This window comes from Geotrypetes seraphini, chromosome 8 (assembly GCF_902459505.1).
Source record: "Geotrypetes seraphini chromosome 8, aGeoSer1.1, whole genome shotgun sequence".
Lineage (NCBI taxonomy): Eukaryota > Metazoa > Chordata > Amphibia > Gymnophiona > Dermophiidae > Geotrypetes > Geotrypetes seraphini.
The window spans coordinates 157,047,690-157,074,027 of record NC_047091.1 but is presented as its reverse complement, the minus strand read 5'-3'; the positions used below and the strand labels follow the sequence as shown (position 1 = coordinate 157,074,027).

At 44.6% G+C, this 26,338-nt stretch overlaps 2 protein-coding genes across 4 annotated transcripts in view; one reads left to right on the top strand and one right to left on the bottom strand.

Annotated features, from left to right (window-relative positions):
* Positions 1 to 9,089, bottom strand: part of KDM2B (lysine demethylase 2B) — a 336,356-nt gene extending 327,267 nt beyond the window's left edge. The window contains exons 1-2 of one of the 2 annotated variants that reach the window (XM_033955541.1): positions 9,036 to 9,089; positions 526 to 626 (exon numbers count right to left, since the gene is read on the bottom strand). In XM_033955541.1, the coding sequence (XP_033811432.1) occupies positions 526 to 546 (21 nt within the window). In that variant the 5' untranslated portion in view covers positions 547 to 626; positions 9,036 to 9,089. Of the gene's footprint in view, positions 1 to 525; positions 627 to 9,021 lie in introns of both variants that reach the window. The other variant, XM_033955539.1, reaches the window with a different exon arrangement.
* Positions 1 to 26,338, top strand: part of ORAI1 (ORAI calcium release-activated calcium modulator 1) — a 58,096-nt gene that overhangs the window by 15,237 nt on the left and 16,521 nt on the right. Inside the window, exon 1 of one of the 2 annotated variants that reach the window (XM_033955548.1) lies at positions 9,358 to 9,668. The exons of the other annotated variant lie outside the window; for it this stretch is intronic. Within the exon in view, the coding sequence (XP_033811439.1) occupies positions 9,555 to 9,668 (114 nt within the window). The 5' untranslated portion in view covers positions 9,358 to 9,554. Of the gene's footprint in view, positions 1 to 9,357; positions 9,669 to 26,338 lie in introns of those variants that run through there. 2 annotated transcript variants of the gene reach the window in all.

Genomic DNA, 26,338 nt, shown 5'->3' with positions numbered 1-26,338 from the left:
CTTAAAAAAATAGTGCCATTTTAAATCTGGACTTAGCACATGGGAAAGTCCCATATTATAACACATTAAGCCAAGATTTTACCGCATTTCAGTAAAAGAGCCCCATAAGTAGCAATATTTTAAAAATTGCCAGTTATTTTCTATGAGCTTCAGACACAATCTAAATCAATCCAATTGTTTATTGTGATCTAAAATTAGAAAGCTTTGATATTTGCTAATTACCATCTCTTTTTTAAACATCTTAAACCTTCACTTCAATTTGCAGTCTACAGGAAGGCTTGCTGTATACTGTCTGGGGTGAATTTCTTCAAAAAGGTGGTAGATAAAATTGCAATGAATAAATATGAAGCTAAATTTATCAAATGTTTTCTCATAGATGCAATGGGCGAATACTCTCTGTAAATCAGACATGAGAAAAACATAACAAGAATATGTGGTCTACAAATCCTGTTTGACTACAGGAAATCCACCTAAAAGTACAGTAGTAAGAGTTCAGGTTTGCAAAATTCTGGACCCTACACATACCAAAGATATTTCCAGATCCATCGACTTCTTGACAGGTCAGTTAATCAGCAGTCCGACAGCACTGCATAAACCGCAAAACTATAGAGCAGATTAGCTGATGCCTGAAAAAAGCATACATTAGGCGATAGTTGTTGAAGTACTATACAATGCTTGGAAGTATAACTTTCCTATTAATTATGTACCATATGGTCACAAAGTTGAGCATATAGTTAAAGATTTATTTATTTTTTGGGTGGAAGAATGAAAGGAAAAGAAAAGACACCCAAACACATGGCAAAGAAACAGGAAATCCAGAGACAGTACATTTGCTGTAAATATATTATATCAAATTTTATTGCTTATCTGGGGAAAGATGCTACAATGCTGTACAAATTAACCCTCTCTTTTACAAAGCCCGATAACGCAGGACGCTGTGGTAACTGCCCTGAAACCCATAGGGATTTAAAGGCTTCGGGCTTTTGCCATGCAGCAGCCACTAATGCAGCTTTGTAAAAGGGGAGGAGGGGGGTAAAGCACTGAAAAACATAGGTACTCTATCCCACATGAACATCAGTAATATCCCTAGCAGCCCACACAATATTACGTAATGTTGAAAATGGAAATGCACAAAACTCCATAGATTTTCTCTGATTAATAAATAACCCCCCCAACCCTTTTTACAAAACTGTAGAACAGTTTTTAGCACCAGCCGCGGCGGTAACACTTCAGCCACTCATAGAATTCCTATGAGCGTCGGAGCTGTTACCGCCACGGCCGACACTAAAAACCACTACAATTTTGTAAAGGGGGTGTAAGTAAAAATTTTACAATGATGGAAACAAATTGCTAGAATGGCGATTCTGAAAATATTTGTAAAATATGTCATTTTTTAAAACGCCAAAACTCTGGTTATTCACATTTTTTATGTATACTTCTCAAGCTCTTGTGGGCTGCATAAAATTTAATGCAGATTATCCACCCTTGTTCTAAGAGGCTGATATTCTGAAATGCAAAGTCACTTGGCAAAAATTGGCTTCATACATACTAAGCCCACCGATCAAGTCCCAGCCACTTAGCAACCCGGACCCCAATTCACTATCTTTCCTCCTGATTCGATTTGCGCATGCAAATGAGGGGAAGGGCATCCAAAAGTAGGAAGACAGCGATTCACAAAAAAAATTAAGGAACACCGACTGGGCTAGCCAATCACAAAAGAAATGACTGCTGAGGACTAGTTGCACATGTCCCTGCCGACTCTCCTGCGCATGGGTCTCCTGAAAAAGCAACCAGACAGCTGAGGCACATTTCCTGCTCTCTGCCGCCCCGACTCTCCTGCTCTCTGCTGCCCTTCCTCACAGTGCGAGCCCATGGTTTTAACCCGCGGGTTTAAAGCGGGGCTGCACTGCTGCGGAAGGGCGGCAGAGAGCAGGAGAGTCAGGGCGGCATGAACTTCCTTTTTGGTTTCTGCTCCCAAACCATTAGTCTGACGTCGCGCTGGGCACAAGCTGTGAACTTCTCCTCCGCAGCCCCCCTCGGTTCTCCTGCATCCCTTCTGCAACAAGTCGGCAGCACTCGCACACTGGCGGGAGAGAGGAGACCCGCTGCCGTCTCTCTCTCTTCCCCTTCACCTGGAAGTGCGGGTGAGATCGGGTCGGAACGCCGCCGTAGCCCTTTTGTGGAGTTCGGCTCTGGCTCAGAAAGGTTCCCAGCATATGAGTTTGCTAGTTTGCTGTTGGGGATAGTACATTAGTAAAGTGTAAAAGTTTTTAAAAAGTTCCAGAGGAGAGCATGTGCAGACCATCTACAGGCAAAGAAGATGGTCTGCACAAGCATCAGGATTGCTCTTAAGCGATCCGTGTCTTCGGTGGGGGGCATTCCTCTGATCACCCCCATTTGAATATGGACCCGTCGTGAATTGGTCAGCCTGCCACGGATCGGATGCGATCGGGTAGATTAGTGAATCTCTAGCCCATAGTCCACTACTGTGAAGATTTATGCAAATTACATATTAATGAATCACTATGAGGTTACTTGTAAATGTCTTACTTCCTGGGTAGTTTAATGTCCCATTTTAGTATCCTATTTCTAAGGTTATTAGTGCAGTAGTTTGGCCTGGAAAAATATTCCATAGCTACATACCACAAAAACCACCACTAACCCATGATATAATTCATAGTATGGTGCAGCAGCTCCAATCTGCTTTTTCTTTTCTCATACATTTGACTCATGTTATCTTATACAGTTGTATTCATTTATGTATGATCTATTTAAATGTCAATAAAAATTATTGAACTAAAAAAAAGCATTGGGATTCAAACTGAAAACTACCATATGCTTATGCAACAACATAACCAACTTGCTGGTCTAGGCAGTAAACCCAACAAAAACAGTAACAGTTCATTAAATTGCACTTTCATAAATCTGCATGCTAAGGCCATGTGTGCCATGGCCAGAAATAGGCTGATTTTCCTATTTCTGGAATTAATGGCCATGTGCTAATTGCACGATTAATGTGCGGCCATTAAAAATATTACTGTGAGCCCTTACCATGCCACCCATCACGCTAACCTCACACTACTCAGTTAGTGCATGGCAATGCTCCATGTGTTAAATGATTTGTTCTGTCACTCCCACTCTCCCAAACACGTCACCTTCCTAGAAAATAAAATATATTTTTTAGCATGCATTGTGCACATGCAAATTGCCAAATTTACCATGGGATGCCTCAGCATATCCCACAATAACCCTTTTTAAGCTGTAGTAAGCACACGCCAGTGCTTACCACAGCTTGGTAAATGGACCCATTGTTTGTTTTAAATATGCAGGAGACAATATGATTGAGAGGAATTAAAATGAAGTATAGGGCACCCTTCCTTCCCTCCCTCCCCTGTCAGGCTCTGCACCCAGCACCCTTTCTTCCCTCCTCTGTCAGGCTCTGCACCCAGCACCCTTTCTTCCCTCCCTCCCTTGTCAGGCTCTGCACCCAGCACCCTTTCTTCCCTCCCTCCCTTGTCAGGCTCTGCACCCAGCACCCTTCCTTCCTTCCTCCATCAGACTCTGCACCCTGCCATGGTGACAGGTCAAAAGCGCGTGCCGACAAAGGCGCGCTGAGAAAACTGAGCGCAAGGCGGAAGCACGTGCCGAAGAAAAACAGTGTTTTAAGGAGCTCCGACGGGGGATGTGGGGGGAAACACCCCACTTTACTGAATACAGATCTTGCCGGCGTTGTGGGGGGTCTGGGGGGTTGTAACCCCCCACATTATACTGAAAACTTCACTTTTTCCCTAAAAAACATGGAAAAAGTTAAGTTGTCTCGGTGCACCTGTCGCTGCGCGCTTTTGACTATGAACCCCCTGCCACCCTCCATGACCTATCCTCATACCTCATCTGCCAATCCCCAGTGGAGGTGCAGTGGGCAGGAGTGAACATTCCGAGTTCCTGCCCCGCTGCTAACCAGCTGCGGTGAGATCGAGTTTCTTCGGCCACTGAGCAGCACGAGTAGGAAGCTGCTCAGCACTGAGCAGCAGCGCCAAATCGCATTCCTGCTCATGCTGCTCAGAGGCTGAAGAAACTCAATCTCACGGCAGCTGGTAAGTAGGAAGCCGCTCAGCACCAAGCAGCAACGCCGAATCACATTCCTGTTTGTGCTGCTCAGCGGCAGCCGGTTAGCAGCGGGGCAGGAACTTGGAAAGTTTGCTCCTGCCCGCTGCACCTCCACCGGGGATCAGCAGATGAGGAGAGGGGCAGGGTGCAGAGCCTGGTGATGGCAGCCTGCAATAATTCTGGAAGGGGCATTGGCTTGAATATAAACCGGGACCCCCCATTTTTGGGCCAATTTTTTGGCCCCAAAATCCCAGTTTATATTAGAGTATATACAGTAACTTTTTTTCACCAAGAGCAGCTTTTTAAAACTACTGCTTTCACAGGACACAGATAGGCATTGAAGTTTCAGGTTTCCTGTACATCTTTTTCTCCACATCCTTTCTGCTCATCACCCTAGCCAGCAGTTTAACCATCTTCTCTAACTGTAACTCCTACCCTGGCATCCTATTTGTCTTGATTGTTTAGATTGTAAGCTCATTCGAGCAGGGACTGTCTCCTTTGTAACTCTGTACGGCGCTACATATGTCTGGTAGCACTCTAAAACTAATTAATAGTAGTAGTAGTAAAACTGGGTTCATAATCTTCTAATTCCAACAGTGCCACCTTGCAGAGTTTAAGATAATGACACCAGCAACACATGCCCCATTGCTCATAATATTTTTATTAACAATAAGTTATTTTTACAGACTTTGGTTTTTACTAATAGCGAGATGTTCTGCAAACAAATAGTTGAGACAAATTTGAAGGAGCAGGTAGATAGAGAGAAGGGACTTGAAAACTAGAGGAAGCGAGATCCAGATATAAGGCACAGCAAAAGAGAAGACAGCACGATAATAGTGAATTGATAAGAATCTGAGCTGCAGAAATCATAAAAGCCATAATAAAATATATGAGAATGTGAGGGCCATGACAGAGGGAGTGGTAGTACAGTGCCAGGCATTGAAGCAAGAAGTGAGCAACTTGGATTTAACTGGGAACAAGTCTCAAGGGTTCAAGAAGAGTCAAAGCATTAGGACTGGAAGAAAATTATGTTAGCAGGCTTCTGAAATGCAGCTTATGAACAGTAAATGGGCCAAATAGATACAAGCCGGATCCTATTGGTCCCATCATCATCTTAAAAAAAAAATTAGATTTGCCATGCAGCTTTCTCAAGATTTTTCTTTTGACTGCCAAGACTTCTAATTTTTTGTATAAGAAGATTTGGCTTTTAGCCAGTCCTTTACTCCATAAGGGCTAACCTTTAGTTTCCTAGAGTGCCAAGACCTTTTTTTTTTTGTCAGGGAGGGAGCAGCAGCCAGGCAAGAATTAGATTCCCCCTCTCAATTAATGGCCAGCAGAACAGAAGGAATAAGCAGAGTAGATGGCAAATAAACAATAAGGAAATATGGGGCTCAGCACATGTACATGCTAAAAACCTGTAGTGTCGATATGTAATATAACATTTTGCTGGGAATTTCAACAAAAATACACCTCCCAAGGCTAGGATTCTTGGTCTTAAAGCCAAGAATTATTTCCTTCGCCTCTGAGATTTCTGAGAAATATCAGGAAAAATACAGACATTAGAGCCTACAAACTGGTCATTAATATGGCGGAAATATAAAAGAATATATTCTTTATCACTCTCCAAAGCGAAAGTTATCAACATGCAGACTTCTTATGGTGTGGCCAGGAGCATGGTAGCATTCAAGGTGTGCATGTGATGACACCCTTGCTTCCATGTTGTTTAACTGCTGGCTTGCCTACTCATTTCCACTTTTCTGCCCACACCGGCAATGGATAAGGGAGGTAAAAGGGACAAAACTGGACCATCATGTAAGGGAACACAAGATGTTGTACTATGGGGGAAAGGCTGGACTTCTGTTAGGAGAGGACTGGAAATGGAAGTGAGATGGGGTCCTGTTCCTCAAAGGAGTGAGGGGAGAGGGAGCAGGGTTAGATTAAAAAAGCAGTGAAATGCTGGCTTGTGGGGGATGGATGCAAGTTTAAAGGTTCATCTACAATGCTTAATATCCTTGCAGTGATATGAAACTCAAGAGGTAGAAGCTTAAGGAGAAACATCAATGGGAGAAAGGCTGGAAAAAAAAAAGATTCTATTTAAGGTCCCTGGGAAAAGTATGTGTTTAGCTTAACACCTTAACCCCCTCTAAATTTGACCTTTAATATTTTCAGAGCTGGTGTTAAGACATGCAGAAGTCTAGGGCAGAAGCTGAAGAGAGGGCAAAGACTGTCGAGGTTATGCCCGCCTTCATCTCGAGGCAGGCTTGGAGCCCCATGTGGCATGGGGACCAAGAGACATTCCCATGCTTGCTTCCCCCTAAACACCAGTTCTGAATATTATTTCAATACAATTTTGATATAATTCACAATTGTAACCTAGGTCTTCTTGTGTGTGTCTCTCCATGTCCGCTGATTGTTCTTTGTAGCCCTTTATTTGGCATTGTTGTTCAGAAGCAACATGTGTTTTCTATGGCTCTTATGGGAGATCCCGCGGAAGATTTTTTGAAGCAGTTGCTCTCTTTCTAAAGATATTCCCCTGGGAATACTGAGTTCATTCTTTGAAAAGAATGTCTGGTTCCGTATTGGAGCAACGGATATTTATTTCCACTGCTTGTGGGAGATGAATGGAAGATAAGTGCAAGTTTTTACAGTTTTTTGCTGTTTAACTTGTGTATTTTAAACTGTATCTTTATGAATCTTTTCCATGGAGTTATTTGACCTGGGATGTGTTTTGTATGGCAGTTTATAACTGAACATATAGTTTCTTGGTTGTTTCCTTGAAACACTGAGGTCTTTTTCTCCATGTTAGTTACGTGCCTTTCAGCCTGTTTCCTTCCACTATTAGCAGCTTTATTCTGAATATTTGTTGGTGATTTTTTTGGATATTCAGCTTGTATACTTTTTGATAAATTCTTATGGGAGATCTGCATTAAAGAATGACATGGGGAAAAATTTGTCCCTGTTCCCGTCCCACAAGCTCGGCCCCGCAAACCATCTAATCCCATTCACATAAGCCTCAAATAGTTATAATTTTTATGGTTTAACGCAGACATGGGCGGGCCACATCCGCCTGTTCAGTTTTTTAATCTGGCCCGCCGAATTTGGCAGCCAGGTTGAAGATCTTGACGGAGCTGTCCAGGCGGGCCATGGCCAAGCACTCTGAGCGGCCATAGTAATGCAGACAGTGGACCCCCAAGGGCACGAAGCAGAAGAAACGCACCCAGTGCACCTGGAACTCCCCCATGGCTGGCCACAGCTCTGCGAGAAACATGCGCATGTCGGGCCACTGGCCAGAAGCTGAAGTGATGCCCGGGAAGTGGCTCTTGGTCTGGCCCCTCAATTTAAGAACCCATTTTGGCCCACAAGTCAAAAAGTTTGCCCATCCTTGGTTTAACGATTTTTACTGAAATTCAAAGTACAAAACACAACACAATACAAACCCGAAAACATAACATAAAATCCTCCCCCCCAGCAAACTGCCCTCGACAACTGAAATCTATATCCAAATTACCCCCCAGAGGACTTGGACTCTTATAGTCTTGAGGGTAGTCGAAAAAAGTGAAAACAAGAAAAAGAGCAGAAAAGAAAAAAATAAAATATATATATAGAGAGAGAGTATATATTTCTTACACAACTGATACCACTGCATACAACTATGCAGTTTCCATACCACATACATAAAATCTGAAGATGCCAAAGAATCCACATAATGCTGCAATTGTTTATAAGATAAAAAGTCACCTACAGTTAACACACAAGTGGCCTGAAGATCGGCTCAGGTCCGCACTGCCCTGTTGTCCTGCAGAACATAGGCTAACAATTTGAGATCATGAAAGATGAACCGCCGAAAAACGTTATTGTCCGACCCCGGTGTAAACTGCAAGTTACCAGTAATGGGTAAATATTTAGTGATTCTCGGGTTCCCTCCCCACGCCATGTACAGAGTTGTCCAAATTTTCTGTAGGGAAGAAAGGAGCATGCTCCCTTTAAGATCAGTGGGAATCACTGGGAGCCTGAAATAACGACAATATATTCCAAGGGGCAAATAAGGCTTCTTCTAGGGCAGGGTGTCAAGCTCAGGCCCCAGTATAATTATATTTGGCCCGGGAGAAAATACCAAATGTCTACTAAAGATGGCCCGTTGGGTATGTCAATGTAGGACAGCTATACTATCTTCACGATGTGTGTTAGTTGTTTTTAGCCTTTTCACTTTTATTTATTTATTTATTATTTTTAATCTGGTTTTAATTTATCATGTGATAATCGATTTCTTTAGCGTCCAACCTTTTTATTCAGATCTTTGGGTGTTTTTTTTGTGCCACTTTTTGCTTATGATTACGGTTGTGACTACGGTGCTTGTCATACAAGAAAGGGCCGTCCTAGCCTGCGGCCCTTATGTCTCAGGAACCCTGTCCTCCAGACCCCTCCTCCGGACGAAGCCAGAAGAACACAGAGACATCAGATGCAAAGGAAAAAAATAAACCAGAAAAAATATAATCCCCTACTGATAAGAAGCCAATAAACTCACCCCCCCACCTCTTAGCTCCTCCCCCATAACATGTACAAACCCCATCCGGTGTGACCTCCTTGAGGTGAGAGGGCCCTATAGAGTTCCTCCCACATCTCCCCCCAACACCTGTAGAAAAGTGCAAAAATTCCCCATTTCTTCCCCGCAAATAATATAACAGGAACACAGTAATTATATGGAACAGCAGCCAAATGTCTCAAAAGGAAGATCCCCTCAGCCGTACGAGTGTCCTACTATGTTGTCCTTTCCTGAAGGTCTCAGGGTAAAATAATATATGTCCTGTCAATTAACCAGAAGCTACAATGTTAAAAAAGAGACTAGTCCTATATTAGTAAATATATTTTTTAAGTTATCAGTGTAATTTTACCACAACCCTTCTCTCCCCTTACCACTGAGCCCTCACCTATCCGCCATATGCTCATATAGGACAAGAAAAACACGGTCCCCACCCACGTCTTCACCGTGGAGCAAGGCCGCAGCGAACAGGCCGATCCTGTCTCCAGGAAACGCTTTGGTTATCGCCGGGCGTGCGCCACTGGCCGTAAAATGACTACGCCCACCTCGGCGCAGGCGCATTACGAAGCGCCGGCAGCCCTCACGGCCGTCGTCGGGGCGGGAAGTGGGAGGGGAAAGGCAGGCTGGTTTCTGACCAACGAGCGCAAGGTTGGGCGGGGTGGCAGCGGTGCGTTGTGGGTAACGGGGGCGGGGAAAGAGTTCGGCGTTACGGCTGCTCTCGGGGGTGGCTGCGGTCGCGGCGGGAAGGCGCTCGTTTTAGGAAGAAACGCCGGGTGTGTGTGGGAGGGGTTGTTTTTTTTTCCGGTGGCGGGCGACATGTTTTCTTAGACGCCCGCCGGGGCTCCGCGTGTCGGGCGAGCGGGTCTCGTAGCCGCGGGCGGATTGGTAAGGGCTGCGCGCGAAGCTGATGAGTCTGAACGAGCACTCGATGCAGGCGCTGTCCTGGAGGAAGCTCTACCTGAGCAGGGCCAAGCTGAAAGCCTCGAGCCGCACGTCGGCTCTGCTGTCGGGCTTCGCTATGGTGAGTGCGTGGACCACGGTAGTAGGGAAAGAGCACGAGCTGAAGGCCTTACACCGTAAAGGGGCTTTGCAGCCTCCAGTTTGTTTCCTTACGAATTCTGAGGAGAGGGTAAAGCGAGGATCTCTACTGCACGTCCTTAAAAATCTGCTTACCTTGGGGGAGGGGGGGTGAACGGGATCCGCGGGAGTTAAAACGAGGACCCTCCCCCCACACTACGGGAGCCGCTTGTTTGGGGTGTTTTTTTTTTAAGGCCGTGCGCTTCAGCTCCAGTGGGGTCCCAAAGTAGAAAGCATTTGGGGCGCTGGGATGTCGAAAAAAGCTGGTCACAACAAAATGGAGATAAGACAGCAGGAAACCCGTGCAGTATTCAGCACCAGCAATTCCAACCACAAACAGGACAGAAACCAGCAAGGGTGGAAGTTAGACCGACGACCCCCCCCCCCCCCCTGAGCTAAAAGTGCATGACCTTAAAAAGAAAGCGGCCGTGGCGAGGGATCCTCGTGCTGGGTGGGAAGAGCGGGATCCGCGAGGTCTGAGGGAGTTAAAACAAGGATCCCTGTGGACCCCATGCTACGGCCGCTTTTCTTCTTAAGGCCGTGCAGTAAAGATCCGTAGGGGGGGGGGGGGTCCACCGGATCCTCGTTTTATCCTGTTCCCGAATTCTACTGAACAGTTTCTCCCTTCTTAGACACCGACATCCAGCTCGTATCTCTCCTCCTTCACGAAGCCTTAAACCTGTATGCTCTTAAAATTTAAGCCTGTTGATATGGTAACCTGCAAATTCAGAATTGAGATGCATCGCAATGCAATCCTACACTATACACGGTAGAGAAATATAAACTTTCACCATTGTGTTTAAGAAAATAAAGGGATTTGCAGTTGTATACCTTCTTTTTATGGTTTTACAACCACACTCTAAGCGGTTTACATACAGGTACTTCTAGCATTTTCCCTATCTGTCCAGGTTGACTGGGACAGTGGAGGATTAAGTGACTTCCCCAGGGTCACAGGGAGCAGCGCAGGGTTTGAACCCACAACCTCAGGGTGCTGAGGTAGGATGCTCGGGCTGTTACTGCTGTAGGAGTTAGTTTTAAAACAGTGAACTGTAGATTTCTCAAAAACATACAAATTTATTATGTTTTAATTTGTCAGATTTATAAGGTGGTGATTATAGAATGTTTGAAACAGCTTTTTTTTCTGATAACAATTTCTGAAGAAAGTCTCTAGCAATATGTGGTTGTCTCGCTTTGGAAATTGAATTAGAAACTTTATTGTGCTCTTAGCAGATATTCATGCTGCAGCTGTTGGAGAATTGTCATTTCCTTTAATGCTTGTCCTGTACCTAGATTAATATTGGCTACCATGGGTAACTTTTCATTTTTGCTTCAATGATGCAAATTAATCCCTTGCTTTTAAATACTGTACACCGGAATCTTTTATTATAGCACAGTTAAAATATTTTGCGGTTTATTTTTAAGTCTCTATGGGAATTACACAATTGGGCCCCTTTTACTGTATTTTTAGGCTTTTATACCCATTAAAAAGAAGTATATTTTGTCTTGTTATGATTCTAACTCCCTGCTTCTGTAGTTTTTCTGGATAAAAACTGGAACCCTAATTAGGGTATCAGTTTCTCTGTCAAGAATATTTTGTTTCTTCCCTATATATGTGGAGTCCAAATTATTCCATGAAGTTTTTGATCAGTTTATTGGCCGGTAGGTGTAAAACTAATGCGGTGATCATTTCTGAGATGGAATGGATTACACGTATACCCCACCCCCAGTTGAGATGAGTTTTTGAAAATATAGCTGTGACTTTGATTTAATAACTTTCCCTCCCACTAGGGAAGAAATGTGAGAAAATATTTCACACACAGTTTGTGATATTCTTGAAAATATGGATTTTAGTGAGTGGCTTTCCCTATTGTTTTTAAGGAATGGTCTAAAATGAATAATTATATATATATAGTACTCAGAATTGTGCATGCAATGTAGTTACTTAATGAGCTAATTAGCACTGATAGGTGCTAATTAGTAATCTAAATTATGCATTCATATTTATAGTTGCTATTCTGTAAAGGCATGCATGTGGTGCTGGGCGGACTTCTATTTGTATCCCGTAAATGATGTGATGGTTTGGATAGACTGTAGTAAGCTTCAGTGGCAACTCCAGTAGTTTAAACCCAAGGTATTAGCTTCAACAGTAACTCTAGTAGTCCTGGGTGGACATCTGCAGTCTAGTACCCAGTAATATCAAAGAAAAAAGGTGATACAGTTTAAGCATGAATTTAGGAGTTTAGCTGTTGAGCAGACTGGATGCACCATTCAGGTTTTTATCTGCCGTCATTTACTATGCTACTGTACTATGTAAATTTTTCTGCATGATCTGAACAGGGCGTGGCCATGCGTGGGACATGGGCAGGTTAGGGGTAGTTCTAGGATATGTATACAGTGTTAACAGAATTTGGGGGATCTTCATTTAATATATCTGTGGGGATTTATACCAGGGTTCAGCTACGGTAGTTTAAATTCTCCTACCCAAAATTAGGTGCGGATTGCAGTGCTAAGAATAAAATGGTGCCATTCACAGAATCGAGTCCATTATGTGCATTATGAAATTTATTTGTAAATCTGTTTTTAATGTAGCAATTTATTTTTTGCCATGTACAGTATGAGAAGTGCACAGCAGCCAGTTTGGTCACACAACTGTCACTGGTTCCTTAACAGCTAAAAACAGAACATAGCTATTAGGGGTATTGGTAGGATGGAATATACTTGACTGACAGGCAGCTGTTGTAGATTGGTGGAACATTTTAAATGCTTTTGATTGGGCAACATGCAAACTACTTAACAGATCTGTAAAAATAAGACAGCAGTTATTCTTCCAAAGTCAGATGTTTCTGTTTGTTGACTTTAAATAAAATGTATGCAGAAGTACCTTCTGGACAGAGCATATGCTCACAATTTGCTCACCTGTCTGGCATTTTGTCTTGTGATTTTACTTAGACAAGTCATTACATTTGTAAATATTCCTTAAATTAAGGGGATTTGACCTTTTCTGTATGAAAACAGCTTGGATGAGCTTGGGGTAGATGGGCAAGTGAAAAAATGGTTCAATTTCCTGACCAAGAGAACTTATGAAGTTAGGAAAGGCCAAGGGAAATCTCAACCATGGAAAACGATATGTGGTGTCCCTCAAAACTCTCCTCTCTCACCATCACTATTCAACATATAGTGCCCTTGGCAGGATAAACTTTGGTCCCCATGTTCACACCTACTCTTATGCAAATGAAATCTACCTCCCTATGTGTAGCAAAAGATGCTTTATCCCAGGACAAGCAGGCAGGTATTCTCACTAGTGGGTGATGTCATCCGACAGAGCCCCGATACGGACATCTTGCAAGCATGTCTTGCTTGAAGAAACTCAGAAGTTTCGAGATGCCCGCACCGCGCATGCGCCAGTGCCTTCCCGCCCGATGCTCCGGGTGTGTCTCCTCAGTTCTTTTTCTTCCGCGGAGCTGAGAAGTCTATCTTCAATTTGCGCCCATTGAATATCTTTTTTTGCCTTCTTTTTGCCGCGGGTTGAGTTCTTTTGGGCTCTCCTGTGCGTTTATTTCTTTCTTTGATTTCTTTAAAAAAAAAAAATAATAAAATTTTTCCTTCCGACTCCGGGTCGGCCGCGTGGCTGAGGCCCCGCGCCTTCGACCTTTCCGGCCTATGTCCCGGCCAATTACCGGTTTAAAAAAGTGTAGCAAGTGCCAGCGCGCGATTTCGCTCACGGACCCTCATCGACGCTGCTTACAGTGTCTGGGACCGGATCACTTCCCGAAAACGTGCCGGCCTTGCTCCACTCTGACGGTGAGAGCGTTTAAGCGCCGCTGTCTGCTCTGGGAGTGTTCAAGATGGAAGCTTCGTCAGATCCTGCGGCTTCGACATCGACGGGGGCTTCGACTCCTTCAGCGAAGCCCGCTGCCTCCCCAGCTGCTCCGGGCCTCCTGAAGCCGGCATCATTCACCCCGGTTTCAGCCCAGGCTTCGGCGCCGGTGCCTTCCTCCATCTCCTCGGAGCAGGTATCGACCCCTACAGTTGCCGAAAGCTGGCAAGCAGAAGCACACTGCACCGAAGGAGCGCAGAGACCGTGCGGAAGGGCCCCCTTTTGGTGCGGATCCCTCCATATCGGCTTCGCTGCGGTCCATTCTGGAGGCTCAGTTCGTTGAACTCATGCAAACCATGGGGCCTCGACTGATTGCCACCATCCAGGGTGACCTCCCTGCTTCGGCTTCGAGGGGCGGACCGCTCCCTCCTCCTCGCCGCACAACCTCGTTGCTCGGCGAGGAGGAGCGGCGAGCGGTGTCCGGGTCCTCGAGGAGGTCCTCCGATAGTGCTTTGCCTCCTTTGGAACCGATTCCCTCGAGGAGGGCTTCTCTTAGTGATATGCCTCCCTTGGAGCCCATTCCCTCGAGGAAACCCTCGTTTAGTGACCTGCCTCCCTTGGAACCGATTACTCCGCCCCGTGATTCAGTGTGGCATCCACCTTCGGGGCCATCCAGTCCGGGGCATAGCAGGAAGCAGGACGAGTTCTTCCGAACTCCCTATCAAGCCTGGGCGACGCCCAGAGAAGCACCGACTCTTCCACCTTTGCGATCGACGGCATCGAGTCCGATCTGCTCCTTGGAAGCGTCTGACCCAGTCTCTCACAGAAGGACTCGATCCCCTTCCAGGCATCGAGAGGGGCATCGGTCCAGGCATTCTTCGAAGCATTCCTCTCGACACTCAACCGTCTCGCCTCAGAAGAAGTTGCCTCGGTTGGGGTATGCTGCTTCGACGGGGTCTCCTCCGGGCCCAGAGTTCGAGGACCACGAGGTTTTCTACTCGTCCTGTTACTCGCAGGCCTCTTTGGAGCCTGAAGCTTCGTCTTCTTCTAGTCCGTCTCGCGGACCGGCGACGGCGGACCAACTGTCCTTTTCATTGTTTCTCAGGCAGATGGCGGATGACTTGGACATTACTCTAGATGCGGGATCTCGCTATTCCAAGGAGTATCTCGATACCATGCACTTGCCTCGGCCTCCGGCGGAGTCCTTGCGACTTCCCCTGCACAAGCTCCTCGACCAGACCTTCATGCGATGCTTCAAGTCTCCTTACTCTATCCCTGCGGTCCCTGGCAAATTGGATTTGCGGTACCGCACGGTACATCATAAAGGCTTCGAGGGTCCTCAGCTTTCTCACCAGTCCCTCCTGGTCGAATCTTCGCTCAAGCGGTCTCATCCTGGCCAAGTCTATGCTTCCGTGCCTCCGGGTTGCGAGGGCAGAACCATGGATAAGTTTGGGCGACGCATCTATCAGAATTCGATGATGGCGTCTAGAGTCCTGAATTATAACTTCCACTTTGCAACCTACTTGGAATTTTTTCTGCCTGTGCTTCGAAAGTTCACTCCATCCATCGAGTCCCAGGCTAGGTTTGAGTTTGAGGAAGTAGTTGCTTCGTTGTCCCAACTCCGGCTTCAGTTGATGCAATCTGCCTATGATGCGTTCGAGCTCTCAGCCCGAGCGGCGGCTTGCTCGGTGGCGATGCGCCGGTTGGCCTGGTTGCGGACCATTGATATGGACCCGAATCTTCAGGACCGCCTGGCGAACGTCCCGTGTGCTGGGGCGGATCTTTTTGACGAATCCATCGAGACTGTCACGAAGAAATTGTCTGACCACGAAAAGTCCTTCCAATCTATCCTTCGGCCGAAGCCTAAGCCTCAGCAGTCTCGACCTTCTCGTCCACCGTTGATTTATCAGAGGCGTTATCAGCCGAGGCAAACTCCTCCTGCGAGGCAAGCAGCGAAGCGTCAGCCTCCCCAGAAGGGTCAGCCTAAGTCTCAGTCGCCTGCTGTCCCTAAGACCACTCAGCCTTTTTGACTGTCTCATCGAGGGCATAACCAACTTCGTTCTGCCTCCCCCTGTTTTTCCCATAGGAGGGCGTCTCCATCATTTTTATCATCGCTGGGAGACCGTAACAACCGACCTCTGGGTCCTTACTATCATCAGGGAGGGGAAATAAATTACATTACATTACATTACATACTCTCTTCATTTCCATCGAGTCCCTCCGGACCACCCTCCAAGAGAGTATCCTTCCAACTTGATTCAGACCGCCCTTCTTCTTCAGGAAGCTCAGGCTTTGCTCCGGCTTCGCGCCGTTGAGCCGGTTCCTATGGACCAACTGAACCAGGGGTTTTACTCTCGGTACTTCCTTGTTCCGAAGAAGACGGGCGATCTGCGACCCATTTTGGACCTCAGGGTCCTCAACAAATTCCTTGTCAAAGAGAGGTTTCGCATGCTGACGCTTGCTTCTCTCTACCCCCTCCTCGAGCAGAACGACTGGTTATGCTCTCTGGATCTCAAGGAGGCCTACACTCATATCCCCATTCATCCGGCCTCTCGCAAGTTCCTCAGATTTCGGGTGGGACATCTCCATCTGCAGTACCGAGTGCTTCCATTCGGCCTGTCTTCGTCTCCCAGAGTCTTCACGAAGTGTCTGGTGGTGGTGGCCGCAGCACTCAGGAGCCAGGGTCTTCAGGTTTCCCCTACCTCGACGACTGGCTGATCAAGGCTCCCTCGGCCTCGGGGGCCCTCTCGGCGACCCTGTCCACGATTCTGTTCCTGCAGAGTTTGGGATTCGAGATCAACTTTCCCAAGTCTCATCTACAGCCGACCCAGTCCCTGCCCTTCATCGGGGCTGTCCTGGATACCATTCGTCTCAGAGCATTCCTTCCTTCTCAGCGCATGGATGCTCTTCTTCATCTCTGCCAGTCTGTGTCTTCTCGCCAGACCATCTCGGCAAGACACATGATGGTCCTCCTGGGCCACATGGCCTCTACGGTTCATGTGACGCCGTTTGCCAGACTCCACCTCAGAATCCCTCAGTGGACCCTGGCATCTCAGTGGACGCAGGTGTCGGATCCGTTGTCTCGACACATTACAGTCACTCCTGCCCTTCAGCAGTCTCTGCTCTGGTGGATGACCTCTTCGAATCTATCCAGAGGTTTGCTGTTTCATTCTCTTCCCCACCAGAAGGTTCTCACAACCAATTCCTCGACCTATGCCTGGGGAGCGCATCTGGATGGGCTTCGCACTCAGGGATTCTGGACCTGTGCGGACCATCTTCATCAAATCAATCTTCTGGAGCTCAGAGCCATCTTCAATGCTCTTCAAGCTTTTCAACATCTACTGCACGACATGGTGGTCCTCATTCGCACCGACAACCAGGTCGCCATGTATTATGTCAACAAGCAAGGGGGCACGGGCTCGGCCTCCCTCTGCCAGGAAGCTCTCAGAGTCTGGGATTGGGCGGTTCGCCACAACTCCTTCCTCAAAGCTGTCTACATTCAGGGGAAGGACAATGTCTTGGCGGACAAGCTGAGTCGGCTTCTACAGCCTCACGAATGGACCCTCCATTCCATGCCCCTTCATCAGATCTTTGCTCAGTGGGGAACGCCTCAGATAGATCTCTTTGCGGCTCCCCACAACTTCAAGCTGCCTCTTTTTTGCTCCAGGATCTACACTCCTCATCGTCTCGAGGCAGATGCCTTTCTTCTGGATTGGGGGAATCGCTTCCTGTATGCGTTCCCCCCATTTCCTCTCATTCAAAAGACTCTGGTCAAGTTGAGATCGGATCATGCCACCATGATTCTGATTGCTTCTCGGTGGCCCAGACAACCTTGGTTCTCCCTTCTACTTCAGCTCAGCAGCAGGGAGCCGGTCCTTCTTCCAGTGTTTCCTTCACTGCTTACTCAACATCAAGGTTCACTGCTTCATCCCAACCTGCAGTCTTTCCACCTGACAGCTTGGTCCCTCTCAACGTAGCTCCCCACCAGTTTTCCCAGGCGGTGAGGGAGGTCTTGGAGGCTTCCAGGAAGCCTGCTACTCGTCAATGCTACTCCCAAAAATGGACTAGATTTTCTTCATGGTGTGTTTCCGATTCTAAGGAGCCTCAGCGAGCCTCTCTTTCCTCAGTATTGGACTATCTTCTACACCTGTCTCAGTCTGGTCTCAAGTCGACATCTATATGAGTCCACCAGAGTGCTATTGCGGCTTTCCATCAGCCTCTACAAGGGAAACCTCTCTCTTCTCATCCTGTGGTTTCCAGATTTATGAAAGGACTTTTTCATGTCAATCCTCCTCTCAAACCGCCTCCAGTGGTTTGGGATCTAAATGTTGTCCTTTCTCAGCTTATGAAACCTCCTTTTGAGCCTCTGAGCAAGGCTCCCCGAAAGTTTCTCACTTGGAAAGTGGTTTTTCTGGTGGCCCTCACATCTGCTCGCAGGGTCAGTGAGCTTCAGGCCTTAGTGGCGGACCCACCTTTCACAGTATTCATCATGACAAGGTGGTCCTCCGCACTCATCCGAAATTCCTGCCTAAAGTGGTCTCTGATTTCATCTCAACCAATCCATTGTGCTTCCAGTGTTTTTTCCAAAGCCTCATTCTCACCCTGGAGAATCAGCTCTACACACTCTAGACTGTAAGCGTGCGTTGGCTTTCTACTTGGATTGCACCAAACCATACAGAACTGCTCCTCAACTTTTCGTCTCCTTTGATCCAAACAAGTTGGGACGACCTGTATCGAAGCGCACCATCTCCAATTGGATGGCGGCTTGTATCTCTTTCTGCTATGCCCAGGCTGGATTACCTCTTCCCTGTAAGGTCACGGCTCATAGGGTCAGAGCAATAGGGTCAGAGCAATGGCAGCCTCTGTAGCCTTCCTCAGATCGACACCGATTGAGGAGATTTGTAAGGCTGCCACTTGGTCCTCGGTTCATACATTCACCTCTCATTATTGTCTGGATACTTTCTCCAGACGGGATGGACAGTTTGGCCAAACTGTGTTACAAAATTTGTTCTCCTAAGTTGCCAACTCTCCCTCCATCCCATTGAGGTTAGCTTGGAGGTCACCCACTAGTGAGAATACCTGCCTGCTTGTCCTGGGATAAAGCAATGTTACTTACCGTAACAGTTGTTATCCAGGGACAGCAGGCAGCTATTCTCACGTCCCACCCACCTCCCCTGGGTTGGCTTCTCTGCTAGCTACCTGAACTGAACACCCACAAACTTCCAATTCAGGAAAGCACTGAAAACTCACCTTTTTTCCTCAGTGCATTGACCCTTTCCCATGCAGTCTCCTGCATGGTATCTTCCATGAAATTTCTTTGTAATATCTGTCTCTGTAGCAATTGTAATATTGTGTAAGCCACAATGATTCCTAGCTGACATTTGCAGGATGCAAGAGTTGATATGGTATGGTAATAGTGCTGCTTACCCAATATATTCTAGCCAATCATTGTTCAGAATGTAAAGAAGTGTTCCATCTTTCCTAAAATGAAAGCTTAAGGCAATTTAAATATTTGTAGTTGGTAGTGTAACATCCTGTAGTGATAAAACTTAGATATTTTTAAAAGCTAGAAGTTTTTTTTGTTCAGTTGTACTTTAATAGTGATTGCCTTGTATATCAGTGATTCCCAGACTGGATCAGGGTCCTAAAACCAGGGCTGCTTCCCTCTTTGGACCTCCACTGTGATGTACATGCAGGAAGGTTGGCTAGTATATGGCTTGACAGTCTAATAAGGTCCTGCTCTCTCGTCATGTGTGGACAAAACTGGAAACTCGCATAACAGGCCCTGTGCTGAATGCTGCTTCTGGGTCTATGACTTTCTACTTCTGTTGCCTTCATGCTTTGGATACATGGGAGGTGGAGGGAAGATCTGTTTTGTTTTCATAACCTGGGAAACCTGAATTTTTAAGTTTTAATATAACATCTTATTGGATAAAAGTTTGGGAAGCACTGTTGTGTATGCTGAGGATTGACTCGATTGTGATCCAGCATTTGAATTAACATACTAATCCTTTATTTACATCTCTGTTGCCATGGAGATACTTTCATCCTTATTACTTTTATGCAATTACATTTGATTTAAGTGATTGATATTTTTTCACATGAAGGAAACTTTGTTAATCTGTATATTGTAGGGTTAGGAACTCCAGTTGCTGATTACCAGAGAAGAGGGAATTTCAAACTATCCAAATGTGTGCAACTTTAGCTATAATCAAATATGTACAAATCTACTTTAACATTTTACATTTTAGTCAAAGCTTTTTTTTCCTAATGTGAGGTTGCAACAGTCATATGTCTGTCTTTCTACTTTCTATAAAAATATAAGGGACAAATACAGTAATTTATCATTCTTTTTTAGGAACAGTAAATTAATAGTTTGAGCTTGTGCCTGTACTGACCCCCTACCCCTGTGCTGTAAAACAGAAGGTATCTTTGTATAACTGGGTTAATATTGCTTAGAGAATGACACGGGGAGAAATTTGTCTCTGTCCCCACAGGATCTCAATATTCCCGTCCTGTCCCATTCCTGCAAGCTCTGCCTTAGCCAAATAAACCCTGAACACTTATGATTTTAAAGTGTTTGAGGCTTGTGCAGATGAGGACAGAGCTTGCAGGAATGGGGCTAGAGAGATCCTGTGGAGAAGGGGAAAATTTGTACCCGTATCATTCTCTAATTGCTTATTCAATTACAAATATTCTCCATGTATATTTTTGTAATTTCTTTCACAACCAACAGACATAGGCAAAGCTCACACCCAAATTTTGTTTATCCCAGGACAAGCAGGCAGCATATTCTCTACATGGGGTGACGTCATCCACGGAGCCCCAACGCGGACAGCTTTTCAAGCAAACTTGATTGAAGATTTCAAGTTTGCTGGTGCTGCACCACGCATATGTGTGCCTTCCTGATCCACTAGAGGATGCATCCCCTCCTCATGGTCTTCAGTTCTTAGTTTTCTGCGGAGCCAGAAAGCCCTGTCTCTCTTCTCTGTGTTCTTCTAAGTGCCTTTCTAGCACCACGGCTTCTTTATTTTGTTAGGGAGTCGCTGTGCATTTGTTGATTGATCGTGTATTTTCTTTGTTTCAAAAAAAAAAAAAAAGGACTTTTTATTGTGTTTCTGCTGGTTCCACCGGCAGGCCCTTCTTGGGCCTCAGCCATGCTGCTAGGCCTCGTTTGGCTGCAGCTGTGTTTTCTTCTTCCCTGGCCTCTCTCTGGGCTCACCTCTTGTGAGCAGAATGGCCGGGACCCTTTTTCCTTCATTGGAATTGGACTGAGTAGCATCGATCTCCGGTAAGACCACGAGGAGGGGATGCGCCCTCTAGTGGAGCGGGAAGGCACACACATGCGTGGTGCAGCACCAGCAAACTTGAAATCTTCAGTCAAGGTGGAGGAAGATATCTTTTTTTTCAAGGGTCTCACGGCAACAAGAGGGCATCTGTGGAAAATCAGGGGCGGGAAACTGCGAGGTGACACCAGGAAATTCTTTTTCACTGAAAGGGTGGTTGATCGCTGGAATAGTCTTCCACTGCAGGTGATTGAGGCCAGCAGCATGCCTGATTTTAAAGCCAAATGGGATCGACACATGGGATCTATTCGCAGGGCAAAGATAGGGGAGGGTCATTAGGGTGTGCAGACTAGATGGGCCATGGCCCTTATCTGCCGTCTAGTTCTATGTTTCTATGTTAAAGGTCTCAATAAAGTATATTGAAGATGTTTTTACTTCTTTAAAATAAATTCTTGCACATGTCACTTTTAAATAATATATTTCACGTTAAAGTTTACAGAGGACTTTTGTAATATAAAATATTCATAATAGGGTGGGTTTAATCCTATAGTGTGTCTTGAGCGCACAAGTGCTGTGGATATACCTAGGTGAACTCCTTTTGAGTATTTAGATGAAGTTCCCATGAACTGATTAACCACCCTTTATATTTTGAGGACTAGTTTGTTTATAACATATAATTGAGCAATGACCCTCCTATTGTGATGTGTGTCAGAAGGAATTATTTTCAGAATCTTCTTAGTTATTAAATAAATTATTTAGTTAATAATATATTTAAAGGCTAAGAGACCTCAAGTGAACAAATCCTGACAGAACGGCTCTTTGTGAACTATCTCATCTTTTTATCACAATTAAACATTTTTTCAATTGAATACTTTTTTCTTTTAATCTTTTATAACTTTGAAACTCAGTAATACATGCCTATAAGTATGGCAACATGTCAAGTACTGTACTTGGAGTGATATTGCTCAATATTCAGGCTTGTTAACTTATAAAGCCTAAAATATTTAGTTTTTGTTTGGACCTCAATATTGTAGCAGTACTTGCAGCTCCTGGCTGTGTGGAATACTGTAGCTGTTAAATGCTCTGCTCAATGGAGCATCTCAGTTTCGCTCTAATAAGAGCTTCCTCAGGAGATGTTGAATTGTTAACATTAGTTGCTCATTCTTATCTGGCCAACACTGTCAGAAAAGAAAACCCATCTATTACGGAAAGAAAACTGGCTTAAGCCAAACGGGTCCACAATAATTTACTCAACCTTGTCCACTGTCAAACAATACAACGGGAGAGCTCAGACTGACTAGCAGCTATTTTCAAATCCACCTAAACTGGTTACTAAAAATTAAGACAACCTTAAAAGACTCCTGTCAAAACTAAAGACTACTTAAACTGCCCTAAGAATACACTTATTGTGCTCAATAATATTATTAACTTTAAGGTACTTATTTGGGCCAATCACTCTGCCTAAATATGACAACGGGGAAACAAGCTCCCTTAGTTCACAAAGAACCATTCTGTCAGGATTTGTTCCAAAGACAGACTGCTGTGTACACTTGAGGTCTCTTAGCCTTTAAATATATTAATTAAATTTTAAAAAAATGTATAACTTAAGAAGATCTTGAAAATAATTCCTTCTTACACACATCACAATAGGAGGGTCATTGGTTAATTATACGTTAGCCTGGGCACAGGCTTTCATGTGCAAGAAAGAGGTTTAGAGGACCAGGAGCAGGTCTTTTGGACTGATTTGTATCTGGTATCAACCCCTCCTCAGTATTTTGGTTTTGGATTCTAGCATATTTTTGCTGGGACCATTGCCAATTGCCAGCCAGTATACCAAAACTTCCAACGGCTTAGTTTATTGTTGGTTTCCTAATTAGTTGCCAGCCAGTGTTTTCCTGTGTTATATTTTTGCTCGGCTATCCCAATTGACAATGGAAAAATAGTTCGTTCAACTTACCTTGCAAAAAGCAAATGACTATGAACAAACCAGTTCGCAGATAATATTTATACTAAGACCTCAAATACCCAAGACACTACTTAATTGATTTTGTGTCCTTGCTGGGGTATGTATTCATCATTGGTCTTGTTATCTTTTTTAATGCAGGCAATACCCTAATGCATCAATGTGGTGCTGGAATAGGAATAGAGAAGAGCAATTTCATTTGAAAGGAAGCTCGGAATGAGAGGGCATAGGGTGAGGTTTAAGAGGTGATTGGTTCAGGAGTACTGTAATCTTTTTTACCGAAAGGGTGGTAAATGTGGGGAAAAGTCTCTTTTACAGAAAGGGTGGTAAATGTGTGGAATAGTCTCCCAGAAGAGGTGGTGGAGACAAAGATTGTTTCTGAATTTAAGAAAGCTTGGGATAGGCATGTGGGATCTCTTAGGAAGAGGAGATAGTGGATGCTTTGGATGGGCCATTTGGCCTTTATCTGCCATAATGTTTTTATGTTTGTGTTACCTGGCTAAATTACAAAAATAGAATGGACAAGGAGTTTTTCTAAACCTACATTGTATTTTCCTAAGAATTGCACAAAAACTGTGATGGGTCAAATTTTGAAAGCACTTATGTAGTATTTCAGTGGATAATTTGACATATAAATCGTTACATGGTCAAAGTTATCCTTCCAAAATGAGGGGAGGGTTGGGTTAGGCATTAGGGTATTCTGAGATAGCAGCATTTAACTGTTTAGATTACACATTTAAATGGCTATATTCAGCCAATCGATCTCTTAGGGGTCTTTTTACTAAAGTTAAGCATTGGGAAAGTGCTTTGTAGCCCATAGGTATAAAATAGGATACCCAGCATTTAGTGCATGCTATATGTTAACTAAATGTTGCACTATCTATGCTAAGCTTTAATAAAAAGGCCCCTTAAGTTTGACATCATTTTTTCTAAGCGAGAATATATATATATATATATGTGGCTATTCTGAGGTGTTTTCAAATCATTGGTATGTTCAGTGGTGCAAGATAACACCAAAGTAAAACATTTAAAATTAACACATTCACTGTGTAGCTGAATATTGATATATGTTGTAGTTAAACTCACTAATTTTTTTAGCTAGTGCTGCTATTTAGGCTTATGATTTAAGTACAGCTTCTGAGAAAGGAAGGGGTGTACCAGGAAACCACTGCTTGTTCATTTTTTGTTGCCATCTATAGAAAGCTATTTCCTTTGTAAGTCATATGACCATACCCATTGTTTGCAAGCAGTTGTTTGGTGATTTATGGAAAAAATCATGTCATTAGGTCCTTTGCAGTTCGTAAGATTGCAAATTTTCCCTACATCATCTTAACATGTTTGTGTGGTGGCTTTTTTTAATATCGTAATACAGTATTTTTAAATACTGTACAATAATGGTGCTTTTTGGCTGGAAGAACAGAATGCACCTTATTATTCAAGACTTGCTCTTTTTTGACTCATCTCTATTTATCCCTATTATAGTGCATATATATAGTGGCTGTGAAGGTTTATAAAGAATCTCCATGTGGCTCAATCAGTGTAACTTCAGATGCAAAATACTTTAATTTTTTTTCTGTTCAGATCATCTGATATTTATACAATACAGCAGAAGAATGCCAAAATAAACCTTTGTTTGCAAGAACCACAAAGAACCTTTTTAGTTAAGAAAGGTGTTTGTTGTAATGGATATATTTTGTATTGATGGCATAGCTTGTTTATAGAGCTGGGTATACAAAAGACAGCTATTTTAAAACTGGACATGGAAGTAAGAAACAACAGTGAATGAAAGAAAAGTTTCCAAAGAACTGTTGGCAGTATCAACCCCTGCTGTTAGATTTTGTCGAAAAGAGTTTGGGCAAGTTGTCAGAAACCATAGAGGTCCAAGTTCAATAGATGTTTTGTTGTGGTTTTTTGGGGTGAAATCGTCTAAAGTTCTCACCCTAAATGTAACAATTTTCAAACCAGAAAAAGCCTGTTTTTTTGTTTCAGAAATTGCTTATTTCCAGACATTTCTATGCTGAGTATGTATTTCTTTATGTACCATTAAAAAAAAAAAAAAAACAATCCCTAGAGAAAAACGCACAAGAAGAAGCCATAGGGATGGCTGTGTGGCAATATTCCTAGTAAACTGGCCACACAGACATCCCAGCAGAGCCAGGGGGGTAGCCTAGTAGTCAGTGCAATGGACTTCAGATAAAGGGACTCGGGTATAAATCCTACCTTAACACCCTTATTTTCTGTTGTAAACTCTCCATGAATGCCTAAACACTTACTATATCTAATATACCACTACAAAATTCCTCAAATTTTTAGGTGTTTCCTATCTATAGGTATGGATAGTATTTTATGGCTTTTGGAAGGCCCACAATTTCCACCACCGGTGTTCTCTGGAAGAGATGGACTTGGATTCTTTTCTATACAGTCCACTACACTGACCATTAGCCTACCCCTGGCACCAGCTTGCTGCTCTAATAGGAATGGCCTTAATATCTGAAGCTGTCAGAGTTTATGTACTATCACATCTTTGGGGGGTAAGAGAGGGGTCAGTGACCATTGGGGGATTAAAAGGGGTCATGTCTTAATCCTTCCAGTGGACAGCTGGCCTGATAAGGCACTTTTTTTGACTTAGTTGTGATTGAAATGGGTCCAGATAAAAACATCCTAACTTTTGCCCTAGAGGTTTTTATCTTGTTCCATTATCCCAGGAAACTATCCAAATTCTGGGCCCACCCAAACCACTCCACCCCTTGTAATTTAAATGAACTGCATGTAGGAGGCTCGGTGGGCTACAGAAAGGGCATGAAGGAGAGGCGGGAGTATCCAGTTTAGCCTCTCCTTTGTGCTCTTGGGCTGCAAAAAAGACAGCTAGCCTAGTGGTTCAGGCATTTTTCTTTTATCCCAAGACAAGCAGGCAGCATATTCTCGACATGTGGGTGACATGGAGCAGGAAGGCACACACATGCGTGGTGCAGCACAGTAAACTTGAATCTTCAATCAAGTTTGCTTGAAAAGCTGTCCACGTCGGGGCTCCGTAGATGACGTCACCCACATGTCGAGAATATCTGCCTGCTGTCCCTGGATAACACCTGTTACGGTAAGTAACTGTGCTTTCTGGACCTAGAAACAGCATCCATCCTGCATAAAAGGGCGCAGAAGCCATGGAGCCCAAGAGGTGCAAATTAGTCATATTTGCACTACCTAATACAGCTTTTTCACCTGAATTCATGAATGTGGAAAGCCTTTCAGGAAAGCTGTCCTACCAAGGCGAAGATGGGTGGTGCTTCGGACACTACACATGAGGGTTCAACCCCTCTGGATGCATTTGCTTCGCAGTCTACCACTACCCATGGACTGGGAGATCCTTTTGATGGGGACACAGATGATGATGAGTTTCTCTGTTCCCTTATTGTCTCAAGATGCGCCTGCCATATAGGGGGAGGCTGGCTTGCAGTCTGGGGCTTTGGATCCAGGGATTGATCCCACGGTCCTGCACTTCTTTAAGCTCTGCTGGATCTCATTTCTGAGTCCTTGCATGAGCTGAACTTGGA